We start from the raw sequence: 25,690 nt of genomic DNA on the forward strand, positions 1-25,690 counted from the left end.
AGGAAAAGGCCAGGGTAGAGACCGTCGAATCGTGGAAATCAACGAATGGCTACGCAGATGGTGTCGGAGAGAAGGGTTTGGATTCTTTGACAATGGGATGGTCTTCCAAGAAGAAGGATTGCTAGGCAGAGACGGGCTCCACCTCACGAAGAGAGGGCGGAGCATCTTTGCAAGCAGGCTGGCTAACCTAGTGAGGAGGGCTTTAAACTAGGTTCACCGGGGGAAGGAGACCAAAGCCCCGAGGTAAGTGAGGAAGTGGGATACCGGGAGGAAGCACAAGCAGGAGACTGCAAGAGGGGAGATCTCCTGTCTCAGACCAAGAAAGCGGGACAATCAGCGGGTTATCTTAAGTGCCTATACACAAATGCAAGAAGCCTGGGGAACAAGCAGGGAGAACTAGAAGTCCTGGCACAGTCAGGGAATTATGATGTAATTGGAATAACAGAGACTTGGTGGGATAACTCACATGATTGGAGTACTGTCATAGATGGATATAAACTGTTCAGGAAGGACAGGCAGGGCAGAAAAGGTGGGGGAGTTGCGTTGTACGTAAGAGAGCAGTATGACTGCTCAGAGCTCCAGTATGAAACTGCAGAAAAACCTGAGTGTCTCTGGATTAAATTTAGAAGTATGAACAACAAGGGTAATGTCGTGGTGGGAGTCTGCTACAGACCACTGGACCAGGGGGATGAGGTGGACGAGGCTTTCTTCCAGCAACTAACAGAAGTTGCTAGATCACAGGCCCTGGTTCTCATGGGTGACTTTAATCACCCCAATATCTGCTGGGAGAGCAATACAGCAGTGCACAGACAATCTAGGAAGTTTCTGGAAAGTGTAGGTGACAATTTTCTGGTGCAAGTGCTGGAGGAACCAACTAGGGGAAAAGCTCTTCTTGACCTGCTGCTCACAAACAGGGAAGAAATAGTAGAGGAAGCAATAGTGGATGGGAACCTGGGAGGCAGTGACCATGAGATGGTCGAGTTCAGGATCCTGACACAAGGAAAAAGGGAAAGCAGTAGAACAGAGACCCTGGACTTCAGAAAAGCAGATTTCGACTCCCTCAGAGAACTGATGGGCAAGGTCCCCTGGGAGAATAACATGACGGGGAAAGGAGTCGAGGAAAGCTGGCTGTATTTCAAAGAAACCTTATTGAGGTTGCCGGAACAAACCATCCCGATGTGTAGGAAGAAAAGTAAATATGGCAGGCGACCAGCTTGGCTTAACAGTGAAATCCTTGTTCGTCTTAAACACAAAAGAACAGCTTACAAGAAGTGGAAGATTGGACAAATAACCAGGGAGGAGTATAAAAGTATTGTTCAGGCATGCAGGTGTGAAATCAGGAAGGCCAAATCACACTTGGAGTTGCAGCTAGCCGGAGATGTTAGGAGTAACAAGAAGGGTTTCTTTAGGTATGTTAGCAACAGGAAGAAAGTCAAGGAAAGTGTGGGCCCCTTGCTGAATGAGGGAGGGAACCTAGTGACAGAGGATGTGGAGAAAGCTAGTGTACTCAATGCTTTTTTTGCCTCTGTCTTCACAGACAAGGTCAGCTCCCAGACAGCTGCACTCTGCAGCACGGTATGGGGAGGAGGTGACCAGCTCTCTGTGGAGAAAGAAGTAGTTCGGGGCTATTTAGGAAAGCTGGATGAGCACAAGTCCATGGGGCCGGATGCGCTGCATCCGAGGGTGCTAAAGGAGTTGGCCGATGAGATTGCAGAGCCATTGGCCATTATCTTTGAAAAATCATGGCGATCGGGGGAGGTCCCGGATGACTGGAAAAAAGCTAATGTAGTGCCCATCTTTTAAAAAGGGAAGAAGAAAGATCCAGGGAACTACAGGCCAGTCAGTCTCACCTCAGTCCCTGGAAAAATCATGGAACAGGTCCTCAAGGAATCAATCCTGAACCACTTAAAGGAGGAGAAAGTGATCAGGAACAGTCAGCATGGATTCACCAAGGGCAAGTCATGCCTGACTAACCTAATTGCCTTCTATGATGAGATAACTGGGGTCTGTGGATGAGGGGAAAGCTGTGGATGTACTATTTCTGGACTTTAGCAAAGCTTTTGATACAGTCTCCCACAGTATTCTTGCCAGCAAGTTAAAGAAGTATGGGCTGGATGAATGGACGGTAAGGTGGATAGAAAACTGGCTAGATGGTCAGGCTCAACGGGTAGTGATCAATGGTTCCATGTCTAGTTGGCAGCCGGTATCAAGTGGAGTGCCCCAAGGGTCGGTGCTGGGGCCGGTTTTATTCAATATCTTCATTAACGATCTGGAGGATGGTGTGGACTGCACCCTTAGCAAGTTTGCAGATGACACTAAACTGGGAGGAGTGGTTGATACGCTGGAGGGTAGGGATAGGATACAGAGGGACCTAGACAAATTAGAGGATTGGGCCAAAAGAAATATGATGAGGTTCAACAAGGACAAGTGCAGAGTCTTGCACTTAGGACGGAAGAATCCCATGCACTGCTACAGACTAGGGACCGAATGGCTGAGCAGCAGTTCTGCAGAAAAGGACCTAGGGGTTACGGTGGACGAAAAGCTGAATATGAGTCAACAGTGTGCCCTTGTTGCCAAGAAGGCTAATGGCATTTTGGGTTGTATAAGTAGGGGCATTTCCAGCAGATCGAGGGATGTGATCATTCCCCTCTACTCAGCATTGGTGAGGCCTCATTTGGAGTACTGTGTCCAGTTTTGGGCCCCACACTACAAGAAGGATGTGGATAAATTGGAGAGAGTCCAGCGGAGGGCAACAAAAATGATTAGGGGGCTGGAGCACATGACTTATGAGGAGAGGCTGAGGGAACTGGGATTGTTTAGTCTGCAGAAGAGAAGAATGAGGGGGGATTTGATAGCTGCTTTCAACTACCTGAAAGGGGGTTCCAAAGAGGATGGATCTAGACTGTTCTCAGTGGTAGAAGATGACAGAACAAGGAGTAATGGTCTCAAGTTGCAGAGGGGGAGGTTTAGGTTGGATATTAGGAAAAACTTTTTCACTAGTAGGGTGGTGAAGAACTGGAATGGGTTACCTAGGGAGGTGGTGGAATCTCCTTCCTTAGAGGTTTTTAAGGTCAGGCTTGACAAAGCCCTGGCTGGGATGGTTTAGTTGGGAATTGGTCCTGCTTTGAGCAGGGGGTTGGACTAGATGACCTCCTGAGGTCCCTTCCAACCCTGAGATTCTATGATTCTATGATACTGCAGTGAAGACACCGCGGTAAGTAGATCTAAGTACGTCAACTTCAGCTACATTATTCACGTAGCTGAAGTTGCATAACTTAGCTCGATTTTTCCCTTTACTCCCCCCCCACCTCCGGTGTAGACCAGGCTTATGTATTGATCTGGGATATGTACACAGGAGTGGGGTGAGGAGTACAAGAGGACTAGGATAAGATTCACTCACTAAGGGGTATGCTTTCTGTCCTATCCAAGGGTTAATATCGTCTACACTACATGTGAATTAAGGAATTCAGGTTTCCTTAAGATTGCTTTATCATACTTGGCTAGACCTCACATAGCACTCTGAAAATTTAGCACAGGAGCTAAAACTTTATGTATACTCTCAGGAGCACTTCTATTTTGCGGGGTAGCACACTTTCTCGGAAGTACTGAACGTGTTTTATAAAAAAAAATAAAAAAGCTCTGCAGTATGATTTTAATGCTGCCCCCTTTTTTAATTACCAACCTTAAATTCACATTGTTTCCTATAAGTGTCTTGTAGAATTCTGGGGATATGAAAGCTGAATTTTTTTCGATGTGTACTATAAATATCTATATCTGAGAAGGCAAGACTGGCTGAATTCTGTTCAGAGAACCCCACTGAACTTGGCAAGGTAGCTCGGCTGTAACCAAGAGCACAATGCAGCCCTCTGTTTTTAATGCCCCTGTCCAACAAATAGTTGCTGCCTCATAAAATATATTTTGGGCATCTAGTAAGGAGGTCTACAGATCCCGCCTTATATTTGTATTTCAGCTCCATGCTCCAGAGCTATTCTTTTACACACCTTCACTCACACACACTCACTCACTAGTAACAGAAGGAGCAAAACTTTAGCACAACTTCAATGTGCTGTCCAATGCTTGTCTACTCCAGTTGGATCTTAATGCATCATTTAATTCTGGTGGGAATCAGAGCTCAAATTTAGAGCGGGTTGAAATCCATGAGAACTTTTGATGAACACAGTGACAATTTTTTTTCATGAAATTTCAAACTTTTTTTTTTTCAACCAGCACCACTCAGAATGACTTTCTCACATTTAATATATTTTAAGATCAGAAGGGATTGTTATGATGGTGTAATCTTACCTCTAGTATAACAGAAGCCAAAGAAACTCATCATTCATTAATTTCTGGTTGAGCTGTAGCATAGCTTTGAAATCAGGCATGGATGTCTAAGACTTCAAGTCATGGAGCATCCATTAATGTTCCAAAGGCTAATTATCCTCACTGTAAAACTAACTAACTAAATCTGTCTTGTTTCTCATCTGAATTTGTATAGCTTTAGCTTCTGACCATTAGCTCTCATCTCTTTCTTTGCTAGATTAAAGAGTTGTGTACTAACTTTCTCCCCTGTGTAGGTACTTGTGGCCTATGATCAAGTCACCTCTTGACCTTCTCGTCAATAAATTGAGCTGCTTCAGATTCTTAGGATGAGATGTGTTTTCCAGACCTGTAATATGTGGATTCAGAGTGGAGCTCTTTCTTTAAAATCAGAGGACGTTGTTTCTCCTAGATGGCAAGTTAATAACCCTTACTCGTTGATTTGGCCTGGGAGAACATCATAATACAACAGGTAATTCTTTAGCAGGTCCAGACTTACCAAAGCACTTAGGGATCCAAAGTGAGTTCACAAAAGGTAAAATAGATCAAAGAATTTATTTTTATTTCAGCAAGATTGCTGTTTAACTGGGGCTTGCGTTTTAAGATCCACAGGCCTCTTGTTATCAGTACCACAAACACAGAGCTTTGTTCTTTCCCTCTTATTTCTGCCACTCAAAATTTTGTGCGCACTTGGACAATTTGCAGATGTACTGTTGTAACAGAGTGATTGCACTAACCTCATTTAATGATCAAGCTAACACAGTGCTAGGGAGAGCTGGTCGAAATCTTTCAAAGTGAATGTGTGTGCGTGCCGGGGGGGGTGTCATAAAATGATCTTTTCAAAACTAATCAATATTATTGATGCTTTTTTTTTGTTTTAACACATTTTTATGCAAATAGCAACTGAAATAGTTAGTTATCAAAACTTTTCGTTTACCAAAAGCTTGTTTGTTTGGGCAGAGCTTTTTTTGTTTTTTATTTTGACATTTTGTCATTTCAAACCTTTTGAAATCTATTTTTACTCTTTAAAATCGGTTTTGGAGGGGTGGGGGAGAAGAGAGAAATTGCTTTCATTTCACAGGTGGTAACTTTCCTTTCCTGACTGACTATGCTGGAAAGCATTTTAGACAGGCAGGAAGAAAAGGCCCCTTAACAGTCATTCCCAGTTAACCAAAGGATCCAGTCCTCGATAAATTTAGATGCTAAATCTCAAAAGAATAGTCATTAATTTGACTTATTTCTTTGCAAGAAATTCTGTGGCTTCATCCAGGTCAGAAATACCAATAGTAGCATTTCCTCCACTCCTACTTATCAGAGTGTGTTTGTTTTTCCCCATGAAAGTCCAAAAGGGTTTAGATCCATTCCCAAATACAAGAGAATCAACCACAGATCGTAACTAATAGGAAGAGATGTTGTCCCTTGCTCTCTGATTTACTGCTGTCTATTCCACTGATTAACAGACCCTGTTGTATCTAGAGAGGCATTCTTCCTGTGAAATGGCTTTAGATTTTAGTCATCATTTCTCACTGTCTGTGTCACTCAGTTGGATAACGTTTAAGACCGACCTGGAACTATAACTTATTTCTTTTTAATGTTTACTTTGAAGGGTAGTTTCTTCAGGTGCACCAGTTGACTGTATTATCACTATTTCAGTTTCCTGTCCTGTTGCTGGATTCTCCCCAGTACAGTCTGCAATGCTGAATAAGAGAATTTGTCAGATTGACTGGAAAATGCAACTTTCATAAGATCACTTTTATTATTTTTCAGTAGTTCTACACCCAGACTTTTAAAGCTATTTAGGTGTTACTGTGCACAGCATTGCAATTCCTAATTGATTTAGGAACCAAAAGGGGTTTAGATACTTAGGAATCTAAATTCCATCAACAGTCAATGGGATTTTGGCTCTGAAGTGCCCAAATCATTTTTGGAAATGAGATTTAGTTTCCTAATTCAGTTAGGCATTGCAACGCTGAGCGCAGCAACACCTGAACTCCTTTAAAAATCCGGGCCCTGGCATATAATCTCACAATGAGTTGGGAGGTTTCGATTCTGAACTTTTTTTTTTGTCCCTCATGCAAAAGGAAACTCTCTGTGTATTAAAGGTGTCCTGCAAGTGGGAGAGAAAAAGATTTCCCTCCTTCCCCGCCCCCCTTAAAAAATACTACTTCATGCTAGAAAGCGGTTTGGAAAAGAGTTGGGTGGAGGAAGGGTTGTTGCTGCTTGGTTTTTAGCACAAAGTTAGTCTTGTCTAGTGCAGGGGTTCTCAACATTTTTCTTTCTGAGGCCCTTCTTCCCCCGCCCCCCCCCCAACTTGCTGTAAACACTCCATGGGCCACCTGTGCCACAGTAACTGGTTTTCTGCTTATAAAAGCTTGGGGCAGGGGCAGGGGCGGCGCTAGACATTTTGCCGTCCCAAGCAGGGCGGCACGCTGCGGGGGGCGCTCTGCCGGTCGCCGGTCCCGCGGCTCCGGTGGACCTCCTGCAGGCGTGCCTGCGGAGGGTCCGCTGGTCCCGCAGCTCCATTGAAGCCGCGGGACCAGCGGACCCTCCGCAGGCACGCCTGCGGGAGGTCCACCGGAGCTGCCTGCCACCCTCCCGGCGACCGGCAGAGCACCCCCCGTGGCATGCCGCCCCAAGCACGCGCTTGGCGTGCTGGGGCCTGGAGCCGCTCCTGGGCAGGGTTAGAAAGCAGGGAATTGCCTGGGGCCCCCTGTTACAGGGGCGCCCGTGAAACTACATTGCTCAGGCTTTGGATTCAGCCCTGGGTGATGGGGTTCAGAGCCTGGGGTTTCAGCATTCTGTCCTGGGCCCCCACGAGTCTAATGGTGGCCCTGCTTGGCAGCCCCCCTAAAACCTGCTCAGGCCCCTTCTCCCCCAGTTGAGAACCTCTGAACTAGTGAAATAGTAATATGGCAAGATCGTAGAGTGAAAAACCAAGCAATTTGGCAGGGAAGGTATAGTTAGTTGGATACTTTGTGGGGAAGGGGTGTGTGTTTTTGTTTGTTAATATCTGTTTAACTTCAATGAAAAATTAACAATGCCATCCCGTCTCCAAAATGTTAAAGTAGGCTTTCTCTTTCAGCTCAGGTGGGAGGGCTCATAATGCATGTGCGTGCGTGCGCATGCACACTCTCTCTCTCCCCCCTCTAGCAGAACCAGCCATTCTTGATTTTTCTCAAGTTAAAAGAACCAAAACAAGCAGGAGAAAAACACACGCAACCTGTTTTTGAAGAAAAACGTTTTTAAAGGAGTGAAAACCTCATTAGAAGAACAAATTAGATAACGAGCTCAGTTTAATGAAATTCTTTGCCGTCACATTTCTAAGTAATTCTTCTCTTTTTAATTTTCACTCAATGTCTACTAAATGACTGTGTTTTGTTTTTAGAAACTGTGTATTATGCATTCCCCAGGTACACTGATTAGATAAATGACGTTAGTTTGGACTCCAAACCAATAATAGATGACAGGCAATGCATTTGTGGCTATAACTCTTAGCCGTGTCTGGTGTTATAAGGCTGATGGCAGAGTGACTGCAAATACTCAGGTCCTTGGAGTCTGCTCAAAATCCTGTTGAAGCCAATGGGCATTGATGCCAACCCTTACTAGTTAGACCAGTGGTCCCCAATGCAATGCCCGCCTATGTGCACCCGCCTACTGGCCGCTGGACAAGCAGCTGCCGAAATGCCACCGAGAAGTGGCAACGTCAAGAAGCGACCAAGAAGCCGCTGATTTTGGCGGCATTTCGGTGGTGACGCCTCCTGATGACGCTGCTTCTCGGCGGCATTTCGGCGGCTGCTTGTCCAGCGGCCACGCTCCTCGGCGGCTAGTTGTCCGGCACCCGCCACATGGAAAGTTTGGGGACCACTGCGCTAGACATTGAGCCAAAGCCTGGACTCTGTGCAGAGCCAGAGTAAATGGGCTTTGTGCACACAAGTACAGAGGGTACTGAATTTCCTCTCCCACTTTTCCCTGAACAGCAGAAATGCTTTGTCTGGAGTGGTTATAGAGTTGCTAGTCCTATACTTTTTGTTCCACTGGCTTTATACGCTTGCGGAAGGCATGCAGTAGAGAATAATTGCCCTTCTGATTTCTCAACAATGTCATATCCATCAGAATCCCACTTCTTTTGATAGGAACCCTCATTATGGACTGTTGTGCTAAGTGCTACTGCAATACAAATAATTTCCAAAGTCATTACATCAGTCATGATTTCAAATAGCTGCTTAAAATGGTATTGAATGAAATGTGCCTTTAAAAGTCAACTCTTTTTTTTTTTTTAAAGGAACAAATACACAAAGCAGGTATGTAGCTTTTTAGTTGAACAATAGCTATTGTCTTTTATAGACCTACTTGCCATGAATAAAGCAGCAAGGGGTTATGAAACTGACATGCCTTAGTAGGGTTCGTAGGAGAATGGATAAAGACATGAGAGGAAAGAAAGGGGGAAAACTGAATGTGTTCTGTGTATATTGGAGAAAAGGAACTAATAAGAAACATAACCTGCTTCTTTAGTGGACTGGGACACTCTCACTGAATCTCTGTGGCTCAGGTGCCGAAAGAAGCGATTGCACAAATAGATGATGTAGACATCTTTAAAATCTCTACAATTGCTGCCATAAGTAATTGCAATAACTGGGGCATTTTTCTATGCTCATAATAGGACCTGCCATCATACAGCAGGCATTACAGAGTGGCAAATCTGAGACTTCCCTGGTCTTCTGCGGAGGGGTTACTTGCTGAGTAACAAAAGCAAGTGCTTTACAGACAAGTAAGATGACTTTTTGTTGTTGTTGTTTTTACGCCCTGAAGAGCTTACAACCAGAATGGATTAAGGATAGGAGATGGGATGCAAGAAAAGCAGATGTTTGAGACATGATAGTTGGAAGAGGTTTTGTCGGTCATATGGCATGTTTTTATTTTGAAGCTTTTTTATTAAGGCAAAGTTGCTATAAAATGTTGACCTGCTACATTGTATGTTGCTTATTACTTAGTCAAGATCAGGTTAATGTTCAAAGAACCTGACTAAGGATTCTGGCTTTCTAGCTGGGGAGCCCTCCTCCTCCGAGTATGCTAAAAAGGGTGACCAACTTTCTAAATACCTATTATTTTTTTGCCGCCACTTTTGTGTATGTACTTGTTATGAAAGGTTTTTTTCCATTACAGGGACAGTCCATATTTTACTATACCATGACTGCACAGGAGACATCACATTTTTCCAATAATGTGCAATACAAGGTATTGCTGCTAAGAACAATAATAATAATTAAGGCTACGTTTTAGTCGCAGGTATTTTTAGTAAAAGTCGTGTATGGGTCACGGACAGTAAACAGAAATTCAGGGCCTGTGATGTCCATGACTTGTACTATATACCCCTGACTAAATCTTGGGGGGGATCTGGGGGAGGCGGCCCAGAGGTTCTGCTGAGGGGAGGGTGATGGTGGAGCTGGCAGGCTCCCTACCCTAACCCAGTTTTGTGTGGCTCCCCAGAAGGGCCGATATGTGTCCCTCTCTCGGCGCCTAGGTGGTCTGTGCACTGCCTCTGCCCTAGGCGCCGGCTCCGCAGCTCTCATTGGCCGAGAACTGTGGCCAATGGGAGCTATGGAGGCCGAGTCTGTGGGCGGAGGCACCGAACAGCCTCTGCCTAGGGGCTGACGGAGGGAGGGACATGTCACCACTTCCAGGGAACCCCCCGATGTAAGCATCACCCAGAGCCCTCACCCCCTCCTGCATCCAGCTCCCAGCCCTGACCTTCCTCCCACACCCAAACTCCTGCTGCTGCTGGAGGGAGCCACGGTGGCCCGAGAGACTGCCCCAGCAGCGGCCGGTGCGGCTGGCCCAGAGCCACACCGGCCGCTGCAGAAGTCAGAGGTCCCAGAATGTCATGGAATCGTGACAAACTTGCAGCTTTAATAATAAAGGGTTAGTTGTTCTGTTTAAAATGTGGATCCTTTACTGGAGCATTAAGTAAGCTGCTCAGGGGATCTCTAGGAAGATGGCATTTTGTCACACAATGAAGACAACTAGGGCCCACTATGCTTTTTGGAAGAAGTATGTTTGTATGTTGGAGGCATGGCAGATGGAAGGCTGAGTGGCCTCCAGATGTACGGAGCCGCACGGAAAGAGAGTAAGAGGACACTGGGGTGGCGGGTGGTTGTGTAGCTGGGATGCAGTGGCTCTTCAGTCTAGCAAACAGCCTGGGTACGTGCTGAATGATGACCTTTCTGGGGTGGGGAGGAGAAACCCCTTTCAGATGGCTCCAGCAATGCTCTGGAAGATCCTGTCAGGAATCCCTAGTTAAAGTCCCACCACCAAATTGAAGAAAAGATTTGAGGGGTTAGAGGGAGAGAGATTTTTCTCTGCCTCTGGAGTCTCCCTCCCCTCTGATTACTACTGCTGGATCATTGCTGCCAGAGATTACTCATCCCTAGGCCTCAAAAATGCTGATGAAGAGTAAACAGACTCTGGAATTCACTAAATGTCAGGTATTATCAAGATGTTTTCCCAAGGGAAGGTAGCCCTGGAGTTTTCCATGAGGGAGAGACAGACCCCCCCCCTCACCACCATCCAACTGCAAATTCTACAAACTGAAAACTGTGCTGGTCTATTTCTCAGGAACAAAGTAGAAGTTTTGCACTCAGTATATGGTATTGCATCCTTCCTTGGTTATGCTGTCATGAGAAAACATTTGTGTGTGGCTTTTGTTTTGTTAGTTTTTAACAGGGAAGCCAAAAGAGAAAAGGTCCTCTGCCTCCCTACCTAATCCCTCATCTCTCTTCTCTGTTATCTCCTGAATACCTGGCACCTGTGGGTTTATCACAGGCTAACTGGGAAATTTTAAGCCCTTGTTTAAAATATTGTCAGCCCATCACTGGCTGGCCATTGAATTGGTCAGTAAATATGTTCATTTAACATAGAAATAACTTTGAAATTGCTCAGGCTGAACTGCACGGTTACTAGGATGGCAATTTTAAGAATATCTCAAATGCAAAAGAGGGGAAGAACACCACTTTCAAAGGCCCATTCAGGTCTGAGCAGCTCCCAAGGGGAGACTCATGCTGATAAACACCTGCACACAGGTTTTGAAAGCGTAGGCGCTTCCTGGATGTAAATGTATGTGAGTTTTGTGAAGTTTACCTGTGTGGAGGTTGAGATAGCCCTGTGCAGTTCTAAATGCTTCCAGCCAGTTTCCTAGAGAATAAAAATGCAAAACACATTTTTAACACTTTTTTTTCCCTCTGGTGCAATGAGCAAAATATTGAGAATAATAAAAAGAGCATGTGCTGCAATAGCCTAAAGTAAAAGTGAATCTTCCATTTAAAACCTCAACAGGAGCCTGGAATGCCTGGCATAAGAATTCTATATATTCATTGCTATAGATCTATGCTATGTTTTTTGTTTTTGGTTTTTTAATGTACAACAAAAACATCAACTTGGGTTTAACTTTGTAATTGACCAGGCATAGGATGCTGGCATCACTATAGCAAAACCAGGAATTTATAAAGGAATTTAGGCACTGAGTACTGGGGAAAGCTTCCTGACAGTGGAAATCTGTTCAGCGGTAGTTAGGGGTCTGATCCAAAGCTGACTGAAGTCCATAGGAAGACTCCCACTGATGCAGACTTTTTTTTTTTTAAAGTACATGTTCTGCAGTCTTCCTTCTGATTGCTGTGTAGACATACCCTGAGAGTCCACTGCCAAGCAGTCTGAGATCTATGGGAATTTTGTGTGAGAATGTGCATGTTTGTGTGTTCTTTGGTATCTTCTAGTGGAGAAGATACCGGGGCGGGGGGGGGGGGGAGGGAAATGTTTGAATGAAAAATTACCTTTATTCAAAATGAGACACTGGATTTCATTTCCCACACCCCCAACGGGATTTTTGTGATGTGGTTTATTTTTGTTTATGGTCCATTTCTGTGGGGGAAATATAGAAATTTTTCATGGAAAATGCTATTTTGAGACCAGTTCTTCGTTTGAGACTATTTGTTGGATGCTCTGTCTCTAATTTTTTAGCAGATCAAACACCTGCTATTTGTGCACAGATCTGTTTTGGATTGAGAACAGTTTCTTGAGGGAAGTTGTGGAAGTTCCATTATTTAGGACATGATTTAAATCTGGAAGGGACAAACTAATAGAAAATATACGGCAGGGAATAGTTCTGCATTAGCAGGGCATTAGACTGTGGTGGCCTCGAGTGCTTTCCATCTATCTAACATGCATATAAACCCTACTACCGTAGTATCTGAGCACCTCCTCTTTAATGCACTTCTCACAATGGTGCCCTTCCTTACAAGGCACACGTTTCAGATGGGGAACTGAGGCACAGAATGACTAATTGACTTGCCTAAGGTCACATGGGAAGCCTGTGGCCAAGTAGAGAACTGAACCCTGGTCTCCTGCATCTGAGGCCAGCACCCTAATCAATGGACCACCCTTTCTGTACAATATTCAACCATTATGATTGGTGTGGGGCATAATTCATCTTCTTTGCTAACCTGGGTGTAAAGCTTGTGTGTTCAAAATGATTCCCCAGCCTGTAATCTTTGAGGGAGTTCAGATCTGAATTGGGCAGTTATCAGTGCAACAATCCATTGGATTCGAAAAAGACAGTCAAGGAGACCTTTTATAATGCAGATCCATTTTTCCCTCATGTACTAAGTTGATTGGATTGATATCCCCCTTACTATGGATTCTCATTCTCATCCCCCCCAACACCACCAACCCCTCCCCCCCCAAGATATTGCAAGGCAAAAGATCCTCAGCTAGTGAGGCTGAAGAAACAGAGAAGGGAGGCACTGGCTATTTGGAGAGCAGGTAGCAGTAAATTTGTAATGCATATTTGACATGACCAGCTCTTTGGTAACATGGTGTTTGTACAGTAAGCAATTCAGTTCTGACTCTGTAGTTCTGTGTATTTAACAGCAGGCAAGAGCACCTGCAAGTCCTTCTTTGCAACAACCTAGCAACACTTAGGCATGGATCTGTGTACAGCAGTTGACTGCAATAAGTTCTGAATATGAAAAGGGGAGGCAGGGGAGAAGCACAGTGGTGCTTCACAGGCATGGACCCTGGTTTCCTGGCTAATAAATTCTGTGTTACGATGCAAAACAGCAGAATCTCCCTTATCAGGGAATGGAAAAGACTCCAGTAAAGCACAAGAAGACAGTGAAAAATTTAACTGCGTATCTCTGACTCATTGCTGCATCAGACTCTGCCATTCACAGCTGCTTTCCAACATAGGCTTTTAGACATACCTGCTTTCAGATACTCTGTGTGATGTGCCATTTGTTCTTTCGGTTATAGTCTTTCCTAAATAGACTCTTGATGTCTGAACAGATGATCGTCTATTGACGTAATGCTGTGTTGTAGCCGTGTAGGACCCAGTATATTAGAGAGACAAAATGGGTGAGGTAATATCTTTTTACTAGACCAAATTCTGTTGGTGGAGAGAGAGAGAGAGAGAAGCTTTCAAACTTACACCAAGCCCTTCTTCAGACCTTGAAAGCTTGTCTCTCCACCAACAGACGTTGGTCCAATTAAAGATATTGCTTCACCTACCCTGTCTCTCTCAGCAGTTTTTAGAATCAGGTTGGTTTCTGTTGCCATAGAAGAAAGTGAGGTGATAGAGATATAGGAACACCTGCCATAATTCTCAGGTAGTCCATCCCATCAAACACGGGGATGGGTGGGCCTGCCTCCTATGTGTGGTAGATGGGTATTGACTTACTAAACTTACTATCTATCTGCTTATATTTGGGTGACACCTTTTTTTGAATGACATGTACTGTCTTGACCTCTGCATCCTACCTTATACTGATAGGCCATGAATTTGGTAGGACCCTATTTTGGTGAATTTCATGGTCCATAGGATTTTAAAAATTGTAAATTTTAATGATTTCAGATATTTAAATCTAAAATTTCATGGTGGTGTAACTGTAGGGGTCCTGACCCCAAAAGGAATTGTGGGGGGGGGCACAAGGTTATTGTAGGGGAGTTGTGGTACTGCAACCCTTACTTCTGCACTGCTAGCTGGGAGCCCAGCTCTGAAGGAAGAGCTGCTGCCAGCAGCAGTAAGGATGGCATGGTATGGTATTCTCACCCTTCTGCGCTGCTGCCTTCAGAGCTGAGCCCTTAGTCAGCAGCCGCCCAGCTCTAAAGGCAGCAGTGCAGAAGTAAGGATGGCATGGTATGGTGGTGCCACCCTTACTACTGCGCTGCTGCTGGCGGGGTGCTGCTTTCAGAGCTGGGCACACAGTCAACAGCTGCTGCTCTCCAGTTGCCCAGCTCTGAGGGCAGCAAAGAAGTAAGGGTGGCAATACTGCAGCCCCCCCCTAAAATAACCTTGTGACACACCCCACCCACCCCCCACAACTCCTTTTTTGGGTCAGGATCCCCAATTTGAGAAATGCTGGTCTCCCCCCCATGAAATCTATATAGTATAGGGTAAAAGCACACACAAGACCAGATTTCATGGGGGGGAGACCAGATTTTACGGGCCATGACATGTTTTTCATGGCCGTGAATTTGGTAGGGCCCTACTGATACACTAAAACTCTGGCCTTGGATTTCCATGTTTGCATACTTTTGTCTTAGGCCTGGAATATGTAATCCAAATTCTCAAGGATGAAAAGTGGGTTAGACTGCTAGCAACAAGGAAATTACTTTACTTTACTTTCCAGTATCCACTGTGTGGGTGCCAGTAGGTACCGTGTGATCTGGCACCCAACTGCATTTACTGGTGGTGGGGCTTCTGTTACAACTTAGCATGAGTTTAATGATCATTAAAGCCAACAGCCTGGCAGCTCTGGAGACTGAAGTCCAAGGAACAGAAAATAGCACAGCATGCTGCCCCATGTTGCCTGGATGATGTGCCCCAGCTGTGAACTGAAGGGAACCCCTCTAGTGGGATGAGATTGCTCTGTCTCTGTGGCCCAGCCATCCTTGGACTGTCTGCTGTTGACAGGGGTTAGTCAGTCATGGAGCTCTGAGAGGAGGGAGTGAGGTTAGCAGTAATATTTAATAGTAACTAATATTCATTAGTAATTTGGATCAAGATTACTAGTTTCTTTCACATAGACCACCAAACAGCTGTACCATAGGAACATCTTTTGATCCCTACTAATCTGGGCAAGATTTGAACTAGTGACGTGAGCCTGAATTCAGCAGGGTATTTAAGCTGGTGCCCAACTTTCAGTGTGAGTAGTCCCATTAAATACAATAGAACTCTCATGCTGAAAGTCAGGCACCTGCTATAAAAATATATGAGGATATACCTATCTCATAGAGCTGGAAGGGACCCCGAAAGGTCATTGAGTCCAGCCCCCTTCCTTCACTAGCAAGACCAAGTACTGATTTTGCCCCAGATCCCTAAGTGGCCCCCTTCAAGGATTGAACTCACAATCCTGGGTTTAGCAGGCCAATGCTCAAACACTGAACTGTCCCTCCCCCTGCTCATATACCTTGCCGAATTGCAGCCTTGGGATGTGAAAGGCTCTCTATCCTGTTACCAACCCCTGAGCTATCTCCTCCCTCTCTTTGAGCTGTAATGTTAATAAATGCATTGCAGGTCTTCGATCTCAAGGCAACTCCACTTGTGGAGGCTACTTGATTGATTGATTGCAGCCACACAGAATTTTCAGTAGGTGTTCAGTCTTTGAATTTCCATTGAAAACCTATAGATGTTCACAGAGCTGCAAGGAAACCTGATTGGAGTGTGTTACCATGGCATCTCATTCTTCGATTATCCTGTGATAGATTTTCTGGTATCCTGAGACTCTGCCACTGACCTCACAGACTGAAATAGACCTCATCTGTTGCTATGTCATGAGAGCATTTATAGCCAGGACAAGTTTGAAGGGATGCTGCCGAGATTTCTGTGTGTTTCTACCATGAAAAAATACATAATCAGAAAGACCTTTGTGTCCTGATAGTTTGTTTTTTCCTTAAAAATAAACAGTAAGTTAACTTAATTTTAGGTTGAATTTAGGATTCTCAGACCTCTCTCAAATTCCCAGTATGCACAGTCTGGCTGGGTAGCACCTGTCTGTAAGGTATCCCTGCATGTGGAAAATTTAGCAACATTCTTCCACCCCACCGCTCCCTCTATGATGCCATCACAAGGAGCAGATTCCAGGGACTATGGAGAGAAACCTGCTGGGAAGAGGGAAGCACCACTGTTTTAAGGAGAAGTGGGGTGGCACCTTGGTCTTGTCCGTATAAGCAGAACCATGACCTCCATTCTTGTCTGATCTATGTACGATGATCAATTCTTGAGCTGTGCCCTGCTGCAGCTTTTCTGCTGACATGTTTGTGCATCCACACCTGCCATGCTGCTTAACTATGTTTGCACCTATGCATTCTGGGAAAACTTCAGTAGCTATCCCATACTGCCTCAGCAGGGGATAGTGCCCAGTGGAGATGCTTGGAGAGTGCCAGCAGTAGTATGTGCAGCTGCTGTGATGTCCTAGGCACAGACCTGGGAGATAGGAGCACAAGCCAAGCTGGCTAGATAGGTGTGGTCTAAAATGATGTGCTGAGACCAGGAAGACACCATTTGCCAACCTAGGCCTCTAGCTATACCTAAAATGCTATACCTAACTGCTAGTAAGCCTGTGGTGTCTGCGCATATATCATGCTGAGTCAACCATATCATTAACTGTCTACTCACTGTGGTAAGCATTGTAGCCTTCCCAGGGCCTTAGAGTTGACTCCTGACTCTGGTGCATGCTTCTGCCTCCTTTCTCATCTCCCTAGTGGTGACTTCCAAGTGGTTTTGTCACTGTTCTTGTTTCCCTACTCCTCCCACCTGATGCTTATTACTGCAGGTGTGCTCCTGTTATAAAAACATGTTCACACTGCAGCAGAACACCAGCGCCATGCCATGGTGCGAAGGGTATGTGGGAGGTTGTCCTGTGTTAATACTGGAACTGAAATTTGGAAAAGGCATCTAAGAATTTAGTAGAACCATAAGAACATAAGCAAGGCCGTACCGGGTCAGACCAAAGGTCCATCTAGCCCAGTATCTGTCTACCGACAGTGGCCAACACCAGGTGCCCCAGAGGGAGTGAATCTAACAGGCAATGATCAAGTGATCTCTCTCCTGCCATCCATCTCCATCCTCTGACAAACAGAGGCTAGGGACACCATTCTTACCCATTCTGGCTAATAGCCATTTATGGACTTAGCCACCATGAATTTATCCAGTCCCCTTTTAAACATTGTTATAGTCCTAGCCTTCACAACCTCCTCAGGTAAGGAGTTCCACAAGTTGACTGTGCGCTGCGTGAAGAAGAACTTCCTTTTATTTGTTTTAAACCTGCTGCCTATTAATTTCATTTGGTGACCCCTAGTTCTTGTATTATGGGAATAAGTAAATAACTTTTTCCTTATCCACTTTCTCAACATCACTCATGATTTTATATACCTCTATCATGTCCCCCCTTAGTCTTCTCTTTTCCAAGCTGAAGAGTCCTAGCCTCTTTAATCTTTCCTCGTATGGGACCCTCTCTAAACCCCTAATCATTTTAGTTGCCCTTTTCTGAACCTTTTCTAGTGCTAGAATATCTTTTTTGAGGTGAGGAGACCACATCTGTACACAGTATTCGAGATGTGGGGGTACCATGGATTTATATAAGGGCAATAATATATTCTCAGTCTTATTCTCTATCCCCTTTTTAATGATTCCTAACATCCTGTTTGCTTTTTTGACCGCCTCTGCACACTGCGTGGACATCTTCAGAGAACTATCCATGATGACGCCAAGATCTTTTTCCTGACTCGTTGTAGCTAAATTAGCCCCCATCATGTTGTATGTATAGTTGGGGTTATTTTTTCCAATGTGCATTACTTTACATTTATCCACATTAAATTTCATTTGCCATTTTGTTGCCCAATCAGTTTTGTGAGATCTTTTTGAAGTTCTTCACAATCTGCTTGGTCTTAACTATCTTGAGAAGTTTAGTATCATCTGCAAACTTGGCCACCTCACTGTTTACCCCTGTTTAACCCTTTTGATTGGCACAGATCCTAGTAGAAAAACATGTGCAGTGTTGCTGTCTCTCATGATTTTATCACTAGTCTTGTGATATCTGTTGGTTTTTAAAACCCCAGCCCCTGGATTCACATGACTATTTGAGAATCTCAACTTTTTCCCTTTTAATGAGTTTCTAGTGTCCTGGTTGTGAAAAGCATGAAGACATGAACCCCAAAGGCTCCAACACCAGAAAGTAATCTATATTGGGTTCTTTTTATTGGCTAATATCCACACCTCATTTGTCAATTTTGTTATTTGGGTGGGGGAGGAAGCGGGGACTCATGAATTTTGAACACTTGGGGTTGGCAATACAATGTATGCCGAAAGAAGTGATTCTCGTGCTTACCAGAGCCTCTTAGGAATATGTTTTGTGTAAGGGAACAGAGATAAGAAGAATGGAGATCCCTAAGCATAGAACATTAAACCTTTAACAAATTTAACAACTCCGTTAATGCCAGTTTGAGTGGCAGAGCAGGAAATCGGCCGAAAATGAACAAAGGGCTGCTCAGTGGGGAATCTAACGCAAGTAAAAGCCAATTCACACTTCGACAGCCTCCTGCGGCAGCTTCCTTAACAGCACAAACATTTTAGCCAGATAATGAGCAAAGCCAAATATTTTAGCATAATAAACTGCTTTGGAGGAAAGAACCTTGGTGCTAATTATTTGCCAGCTGATCTGTCTGTCGATGAAATACCAGAGGATTTTGTTGACAGGCATCCTTTCTGCAGATCTAATCATGAGCACTGAATGGAACTTCATTACTTGTCCTAGCTGTTTAGCTGTTGATGATGGCTGCCATTAATATGAGGGAAATTTAGTTACTTTGGGTTGTTTCCTAGAATGGGAAGCCTATTTGTTTGCCAACAGCTATAGCACTTTTTGGATGTGAGAGGATAGTAGCTACTAACGTGAGACTTCACATTTAGTGTTTATTTGGGCTACTGCAGGGAAATTAAGCATAGAAGTGCTCTGGTGGTTAACTAGTCTGGGGTGGTGTGTTTATGTGAAGCAGATGGTTGGCTGCTGTACTTTGCCATCGGATTATTGAGCTGGCTTCAGATCCTCTTCTGTGGTTTCCCGGTAATGCTGGCTTTGCATTTGCTATATACAGTAGCATTTTGCCTCAAGGGTAGCACCTTGCGTGTCTCTGTCAGGCCAGTTTACACTATACTTCATGTGTTTTTTCCTCTTGACAAGTTCATAATGCAAATGGCTTGGTGTCATTCTGGATTAATTGGCCGCCTCAGACCCAAAGATGCCATTTCCTAATGACATGATCTTGATCTATTGTGCTCCAAGCATGGCAGAGCTCTGTTCTGACAGCAGTTGCTGAAGCAGAAATCCTGTTTGAAACTTAGCTGTTGGCCTGCTTGCTCTAAGATTGAGGCTATGGTGATCAAGGGAAATGCCCCAAGTCCTGCACATTGTCATCACGGCAGGGCGTTTTATTCAGAAGGCTGGATGTTCACATAGTCAAAGCAGCATTCCCTTGCTTTTGGATTCCTCTAATTTTGGCTAATATGGACACTGCTGTGCGAGCCTCGGCATTGCGTTCTATATGGCTTAGTCAGCAGTGCTAGAAGTGGTTGTTTAAAGAAAGGAGGTGGCCCTGTGCTATTATTCCGGAAGTCTTTATTCAGTTACTAGGCACTCTCACTCCCTTGACCGCTAGGGAGATGGAGAAGACCCGGAGTTTCATACCCGTTTGTAGTGTGGAGCCCCCACTCTACATGGTGGCGGCAGTGCTGTGAAAACTGGCTTGCTCCCGGAGCCCCGATTAGTTAAGGGGTTGGCAAACAAGGGGAGGTGGCCTCTCCATCCCCCTAGAGACTCCTTACCTAGAGGGCAGGCAGGAGATCCCCTTTCTACTTCCTGTTCCTCCCACGGGATGGTGATGATGCTGTCTAAGAAGAGACTGCATGGTGCCCAGCAGCTGGTATCTGCTGCTGCTGCAGGGACACAGCAGGCCTAGAATTTGAGGTCAGGGCTGGGAGATGTGCCTGGGGAGCAGCTGGGGTGCCTGGCAATACTCCATGCCCAAAGGAATGCGGTGCCTCAATTAGTGACTGAGGGACCGAAACAGGAGGGGCAGTTTGGACTGTATGTTGATGCATTTTGAGCAGCATTGTGAAGCACTGAATTCCTTATGCTCTCCTTAGCTGTCCCTTTCAGTGACACTGCGAGGCAAGGAGTCAAAGTTGGGGGCTCCCCTCTAAGGCAGGTGGTTCCTATCATAGTAATGACCTTCATGGCTGAGGTCACCACAGTGCAAGGTCTCCTGGTGCTTATGGCTTCCCCATCAAGGACATATTGGTGGGGAGAAGAGGTCAGGAGAGTGACTTCATATATATATATTTTTAAACCAGGTGTTGCAGCTAAACTGTCCTTAGTAAATTAAATCTATATCCAGAATTTTAAACCCAGATTTAACCCTGCCCCCCACTTCTGCATCACCCAAGGGATTGTTTTCATTATAAATGCAAATTAACTTTCACACCTTTTTTGATCCTAGAATTGGGGCCAAGCTATACAATCTCGTATCAGCAATCAGTGTCTTGGCCTGATTGCTTTAATTATCTGAACAAGTGTAGCCTGTTTCAGTGCTGGTGTAGACTGCTTGTGTTGTGCTGTCAAATCTTGGAAGGGGGATTTCACACCGTGTGGTTTCATTCCGAAGAAGAAGCCTTACCTGCTCCACTCATTTATTTCTTTTTAAAGGAAGTGCCTTGCACTCCATTTTAGAGATCATCATTACATGTTGTGCTAACGGCAAATTTGTGGATTGGCAAGGCAATTGGTTGCTGTCTAGCTCCAAGACTGCTTCAGGCGGGCTGAAAATCTTGAGTGCCTGTACTTGCTGGGTTCCTGGCATTTGATGACATGGTCAGGCAGGAAGTGCATAGACTTGCATTAATAACAACAGAATGGTAGCAGTAGGAGGTAACCAAGCATTTTTCTTTGCTCATGTGGGGCCAAAATCTGCCCTGATTTATACCCCATAGAAGCCTGTAGCTTTCAGCGAGTTACAAGCTAATTGTCTTTTGATGGAGTTAAATGGAGTGTAAATTGGGTCCTTTACCTTAGTAGAGAGGCAAAACTCCTGTTGTCTCTGACCCCTCCATAAACTTACTGGGGGAGGGCAAATAAGAGAGATTGTTCTCCAGATTTTTATTTTAACTAAATTTTGTAATCTTTACAGCTATTGAAGATAAGAGTTTCAGGATACCGCAGGAATGCAGTGAATGGGAATCGGGTTTATCTGATCCTGCATTGCTTTAGTATAGTCTCCCTAACTTTCTAAACCAAGATTTACTGAAAATGTATTGAACTGCAATGTTCAGCATTTTATAAAGTGCCCAGTTACTAAAGGCACTTCATGTATGTGTGGTAGTGGAATGAGTGGGAGTGTTTACTCAGTTCAAACTAAACAAGAACTTTACAATTTTTAGCTTTTTCAGTTCTGAGTGATAGTTCAGTTTGATTCTTTATCTAATCAGTTCTTCCATCCTAAATGATTGGAAACCCATCCCCAGTGGATACTGCAGTGATTAGAAACTTAAAAAATACCTATGTTGTAGAGAATTATTTTTAAGTCTTTGTTGTCGATTTATAGAAACCAGATACTGAGGAATACCAATCATTGCATTCCTAAGTTCCTTGACGTTTGCTTTGCTTTAACCTGTCCTGAAGACTTACTGACTGGCATATTTGGTTCAGTCAATTTTAAAAACCTCTTTTTTCCACTTCTTTTTTTTCAGTATCCTGATTTTCCCCATGAATAAACTATATGCATCTTCCAGTAGGAATAGATAAATCATACTTAATACTTGCATTTGGATTTAAATTGATGTCAGACAATTCTCTTTCTAATACCATTTCCTTCTATTCCTGCATTTTTAAGCCTTTTTTTTTTTGAGAAGGTGGTTTCTCTACTGTACAGTAGCTGAAGCTTTAGCAAGGAAATGTGACTTTGAAAGAACAGGATCTCTAAGAATAGGCAATTTAATTCAAGTATGGTGATTTAGTGCCCTGTTAGTATCCTGATGTATTACTCCATTTCCAAAGACCATGCATTTCTTCACAAGCATGATGACAGGCTTAAAACTTGAGACTGATGTTACAGCTTTTCCTCATCGCTGCTGTTGCACATGATTACAGGACTAAGGGAATTTGCTCTCTCCTAAAGGATTAGCTCCCAGAGAAATAAATCAGTGTGTGTTATCACCCCACTTATCTCTTCTTTCCCTCCTTCCCCCAAAGGCTGTAGAGCCAATTTAGATTGTGAAGTGGTCCTGTGGTTAATAACACCTTTTTCTCACCTGAAGCCAGGAACTGGGATGAGACACTATCTATAGAAATGGTCATGGCTGAACTCTCTTTCAAAAGTAGCTTTTGCTTTCAGTATAATCTTAGCTTCTGTTTGTTTTTTCTTCCCCGGAAGATGATGGCCCTTACTCGAAGGGGAGCAAAGACTCAGGTGGATTGGACACAGCCCTCGTCTCCAGAAGGCAAAGCATTCCAGGTAAATGAAAGAACTATTGCTTGTTCCCACTCTAATGTAGCTGTCATCCCCGACCAGTGATGTAGCAGTAATCAGAGCATCAAGCTGCGGTATGGTTGGTCTCATTGTGGGTGGAATGTAACAGGCACTAAGCTGTGCAGGTTTGTTCTGCGTTGTTCTTATTACAATAGTGGTTAAAATGTGCCAAGCGTTATACAGGTCTAGAGACAGACGATCTGTGCCCTGAAGATCTTACAATTTAAAAGAAGTGGGGGGTAGGAGGTGGAGGGAAAGGCAGGAGGAAAGAAGTGGTGAGGGTGGTAGGCAAATGTCTTGCTAGTTCGATATTTTAATGTATTTGGTAGACATGATTATGCACATCTGCCTGTCTCCCCAGCAATTTTTGTTGTTCTGTTGACTGCCGTTATCTGTTACTTGCTAACTATTCCTTGCCTATTTTATACTGGTAACTTTTTTACCCCTTGCCTATTAATTCAAGCTTATAAAACGTTTTCCCTTCCACTTAGACTAAGACTCTTTGATCAGGACATCAGCTCCCTCATTGCTGCCCCATGAGAAGTACAGCCACCCTCCACTCTGCCATCCGCTCCAGAGGTTCTGGCTCAATGGACAAGTCTACACTGTAATCTGGAGGTGTGATTGCAGCACGTGTAGACGTACTCAAGCTAGCTCACTAAAAATAGCCGTGAAGCTACAGCGGCACAGGCCCGTAAAAGCCCACCCAGGATCCTGGGTACGTGCTCAGGCCGGTGACCTGGGCTGCCATTGTTTACTGCTGTTTTTAAAGAGCTAGCTCAATCAAAGCTAGCTTGGTTATGTCTACACAGATTCCAGTCACACCTCCTGACAGCAGTGTAGACGTACGCAGTGAGAAGACAAGAACTGGCCACTTGCTCATTTGGTGCATGATGATTGGAACCCGGTGAAAGGAGTTTGTGATGTAGGCCTAGTTCTGAATGGGCAAGTATCTGCAGGGCAGCCGGTCTGGGAGGTACAGCTTGAAGCTGGAGATGTGAATAAACTTGGAACTCGAGACTCCATTTCGCTCTTAAATTTGGGCCCTGGTTGGGGCCTGCAGTCACTACAAATGTACTGAAGCTGGCTGAAGAATGAAAACATGAAACATTTAAAACTTCAAAGCTTTTTCTATTTCACAGGATTCCAAACACTCATTTTTTTTTGTATTTTTTGGGACTTCGTTTAGACTGAATTTTTAATCAGAACCATTATCAAAATGGTGCTTAATGTTTTCCGTCTGCCAAACCCAGGTTTTTCAGTAAATGGTTTACCAAATCCCTGGTGTTTCAGTAAATGAAAAACTTCTATAATAGGTTTTTTTTAAGGCTATAGAAAAATTGCAAAAAATTAAACCTTTTCAAGAAAAGTCTGGTGGGGGGAGGGCAGTTCCTGTGAAATTCTTCATTTTTAAAAAACTTTTTGTCAAAGCAAAAAAAAAAACAACCTTCTACCAGATTTTAAAATTTCATTGAGGCATCATGGGAGCAAACACAGTGCTAAACACTTGGTGTGGACTGGGACTGAGATGTTTAGCAGCATATCAGCTCTTGGTGATCCACTCTGAGTTCACACTGTAGTTAGTTGTGACCGATGTCCTCTAGGGTTAACCCTGACTACGTGCAATGTTAAATATGACAGTCCAAGTCTCTGCCAACCTCTAAATTGTGTTTAACATTGTGTTAGGTAGCGTGACTCCTCAGTCACATTCTAACATGATGTAATTTTCCAGTGCAGAAAAGCCGATAGGGGACCAAAGATGTAGTCTGGAAATAGAGACTCTTTCACTGCTGTTACTGGTGGTGGGCCTCTTCTGTAGATCATTACAATGCTCTTGAACAGTGTCAGAGGGCCACACTGGCCAATGAACACACATTCTAACAAAGATTGGGGCTTGGTATCCTCGTATTTATGTTGAAAGATGAAAGTAAGAAAAGTAGAGCGAGGATCTGTGGGATTTGTTCTGTATGTGTTTTGGGGGGGTGGGGATGGGGCAGATATTTGGCCCTGCTCCATTGCTTTTGCACCCCTTGGGAGTCCTCAGATGGAAACAAGCTAGCGTAGCCAGGTCTGTGCCTCCTGCTCTTGGCCTCCCTGGCGTAGTGGGTATTCCAGGGATGGGAGGGTGCGCTGTGTGCGCTGTGCTGTTGTAATCCTGGGCTGGAGCAAGAAACTATAGACTATTCTAACTCATCCTGGAGGTTGAATCAATCCCTGACTGTACGTGACAGGGATGAAAAGGTGTTGGAAAGCCATGTTGATGTAACTTATCCCTGACCTGGAGGGGGTCACTGTTAGGGATGAGAGGGTGGTTAATTCACCAAGCCTGGCCAGTCACTGGTCTCTCTTCTGAGACTGCCATCAAAGGTGGTGGTGGTGAATTATGATGGGAACCACACTGGAACCCCAAACTCATTTCAGATGGGCCCCTGGTCAGGTGTTTCATAAAATGATTTTGCCGCTGGCTCTTGGGTGTCTTGCCAATAATTAGCTATCTGTCTTCGCTTGTCTTAGGTATCTTGGAAGACCTAGGTCCCATTTAGTCAGCTCACTAAATGGACGTTGTTTATCTTGACAGATGGATAAAAAAACAATTCTCCAACTTCATTCTAGGCGTTGAGTTTCTCCTTGAACCCACAAGATGGATAATTGCACAATGGGATTTCTCATTTTTAACACTTGTCAAGGATCAAAATCAAGCCCCATTGAAGAGCTAATAATTACCCCTTGTGGCACCATCTGTGTTGATTGGTAGTCTCTTTAGTCAAGAGGAAATTTGCAAGATAGTGCCGGATGGCATTCTGTT

At 44.3% G+C, this 25,690-nt stretch overlaps 1 protein-coding gene across 9 annotated transcripts in view; it reads left to right on the plus strand.

Annotated features, from left to right (window-relative positions):
- Positions 1-25,690, plus strand: part of GRIP2 (glutamate receptor interacting protein 2) — a 498,925-nt gene that overhangs the window by 393,622 nt on the left and 79,613 nt on the right. For all 9 annotated transcript variants that reach the window (XM_045023870.1, XM_045023871.1, XM_045023869.1 and 6 more), the window contains exon 2: positions 22,789-22,869. In XM_045023870.1, coding sequence (XP_044879805.1) covers positions 22,789-22,869 — 81 coding nt within the window. The remainder of the gene's footprint in view (positions 1-22,788; positions 22,870-25,690) is intronic.

This window comes from Mauremys mutica, chromosome 7 (assembly GCF_020497125.1).
Source record: "Mauremys mutica isolate MM-2020 ecotype Southern chromosome 7, ASM2049712v1, whole genome shotgun sequence".
In the NCBI taxonomy this organism is placed as follows: domain Eukaryota; kingdom Metazoa; phylum Chordata; order Testudines; family Geoemydidae; genus Mauremys; species Mauremys mutica.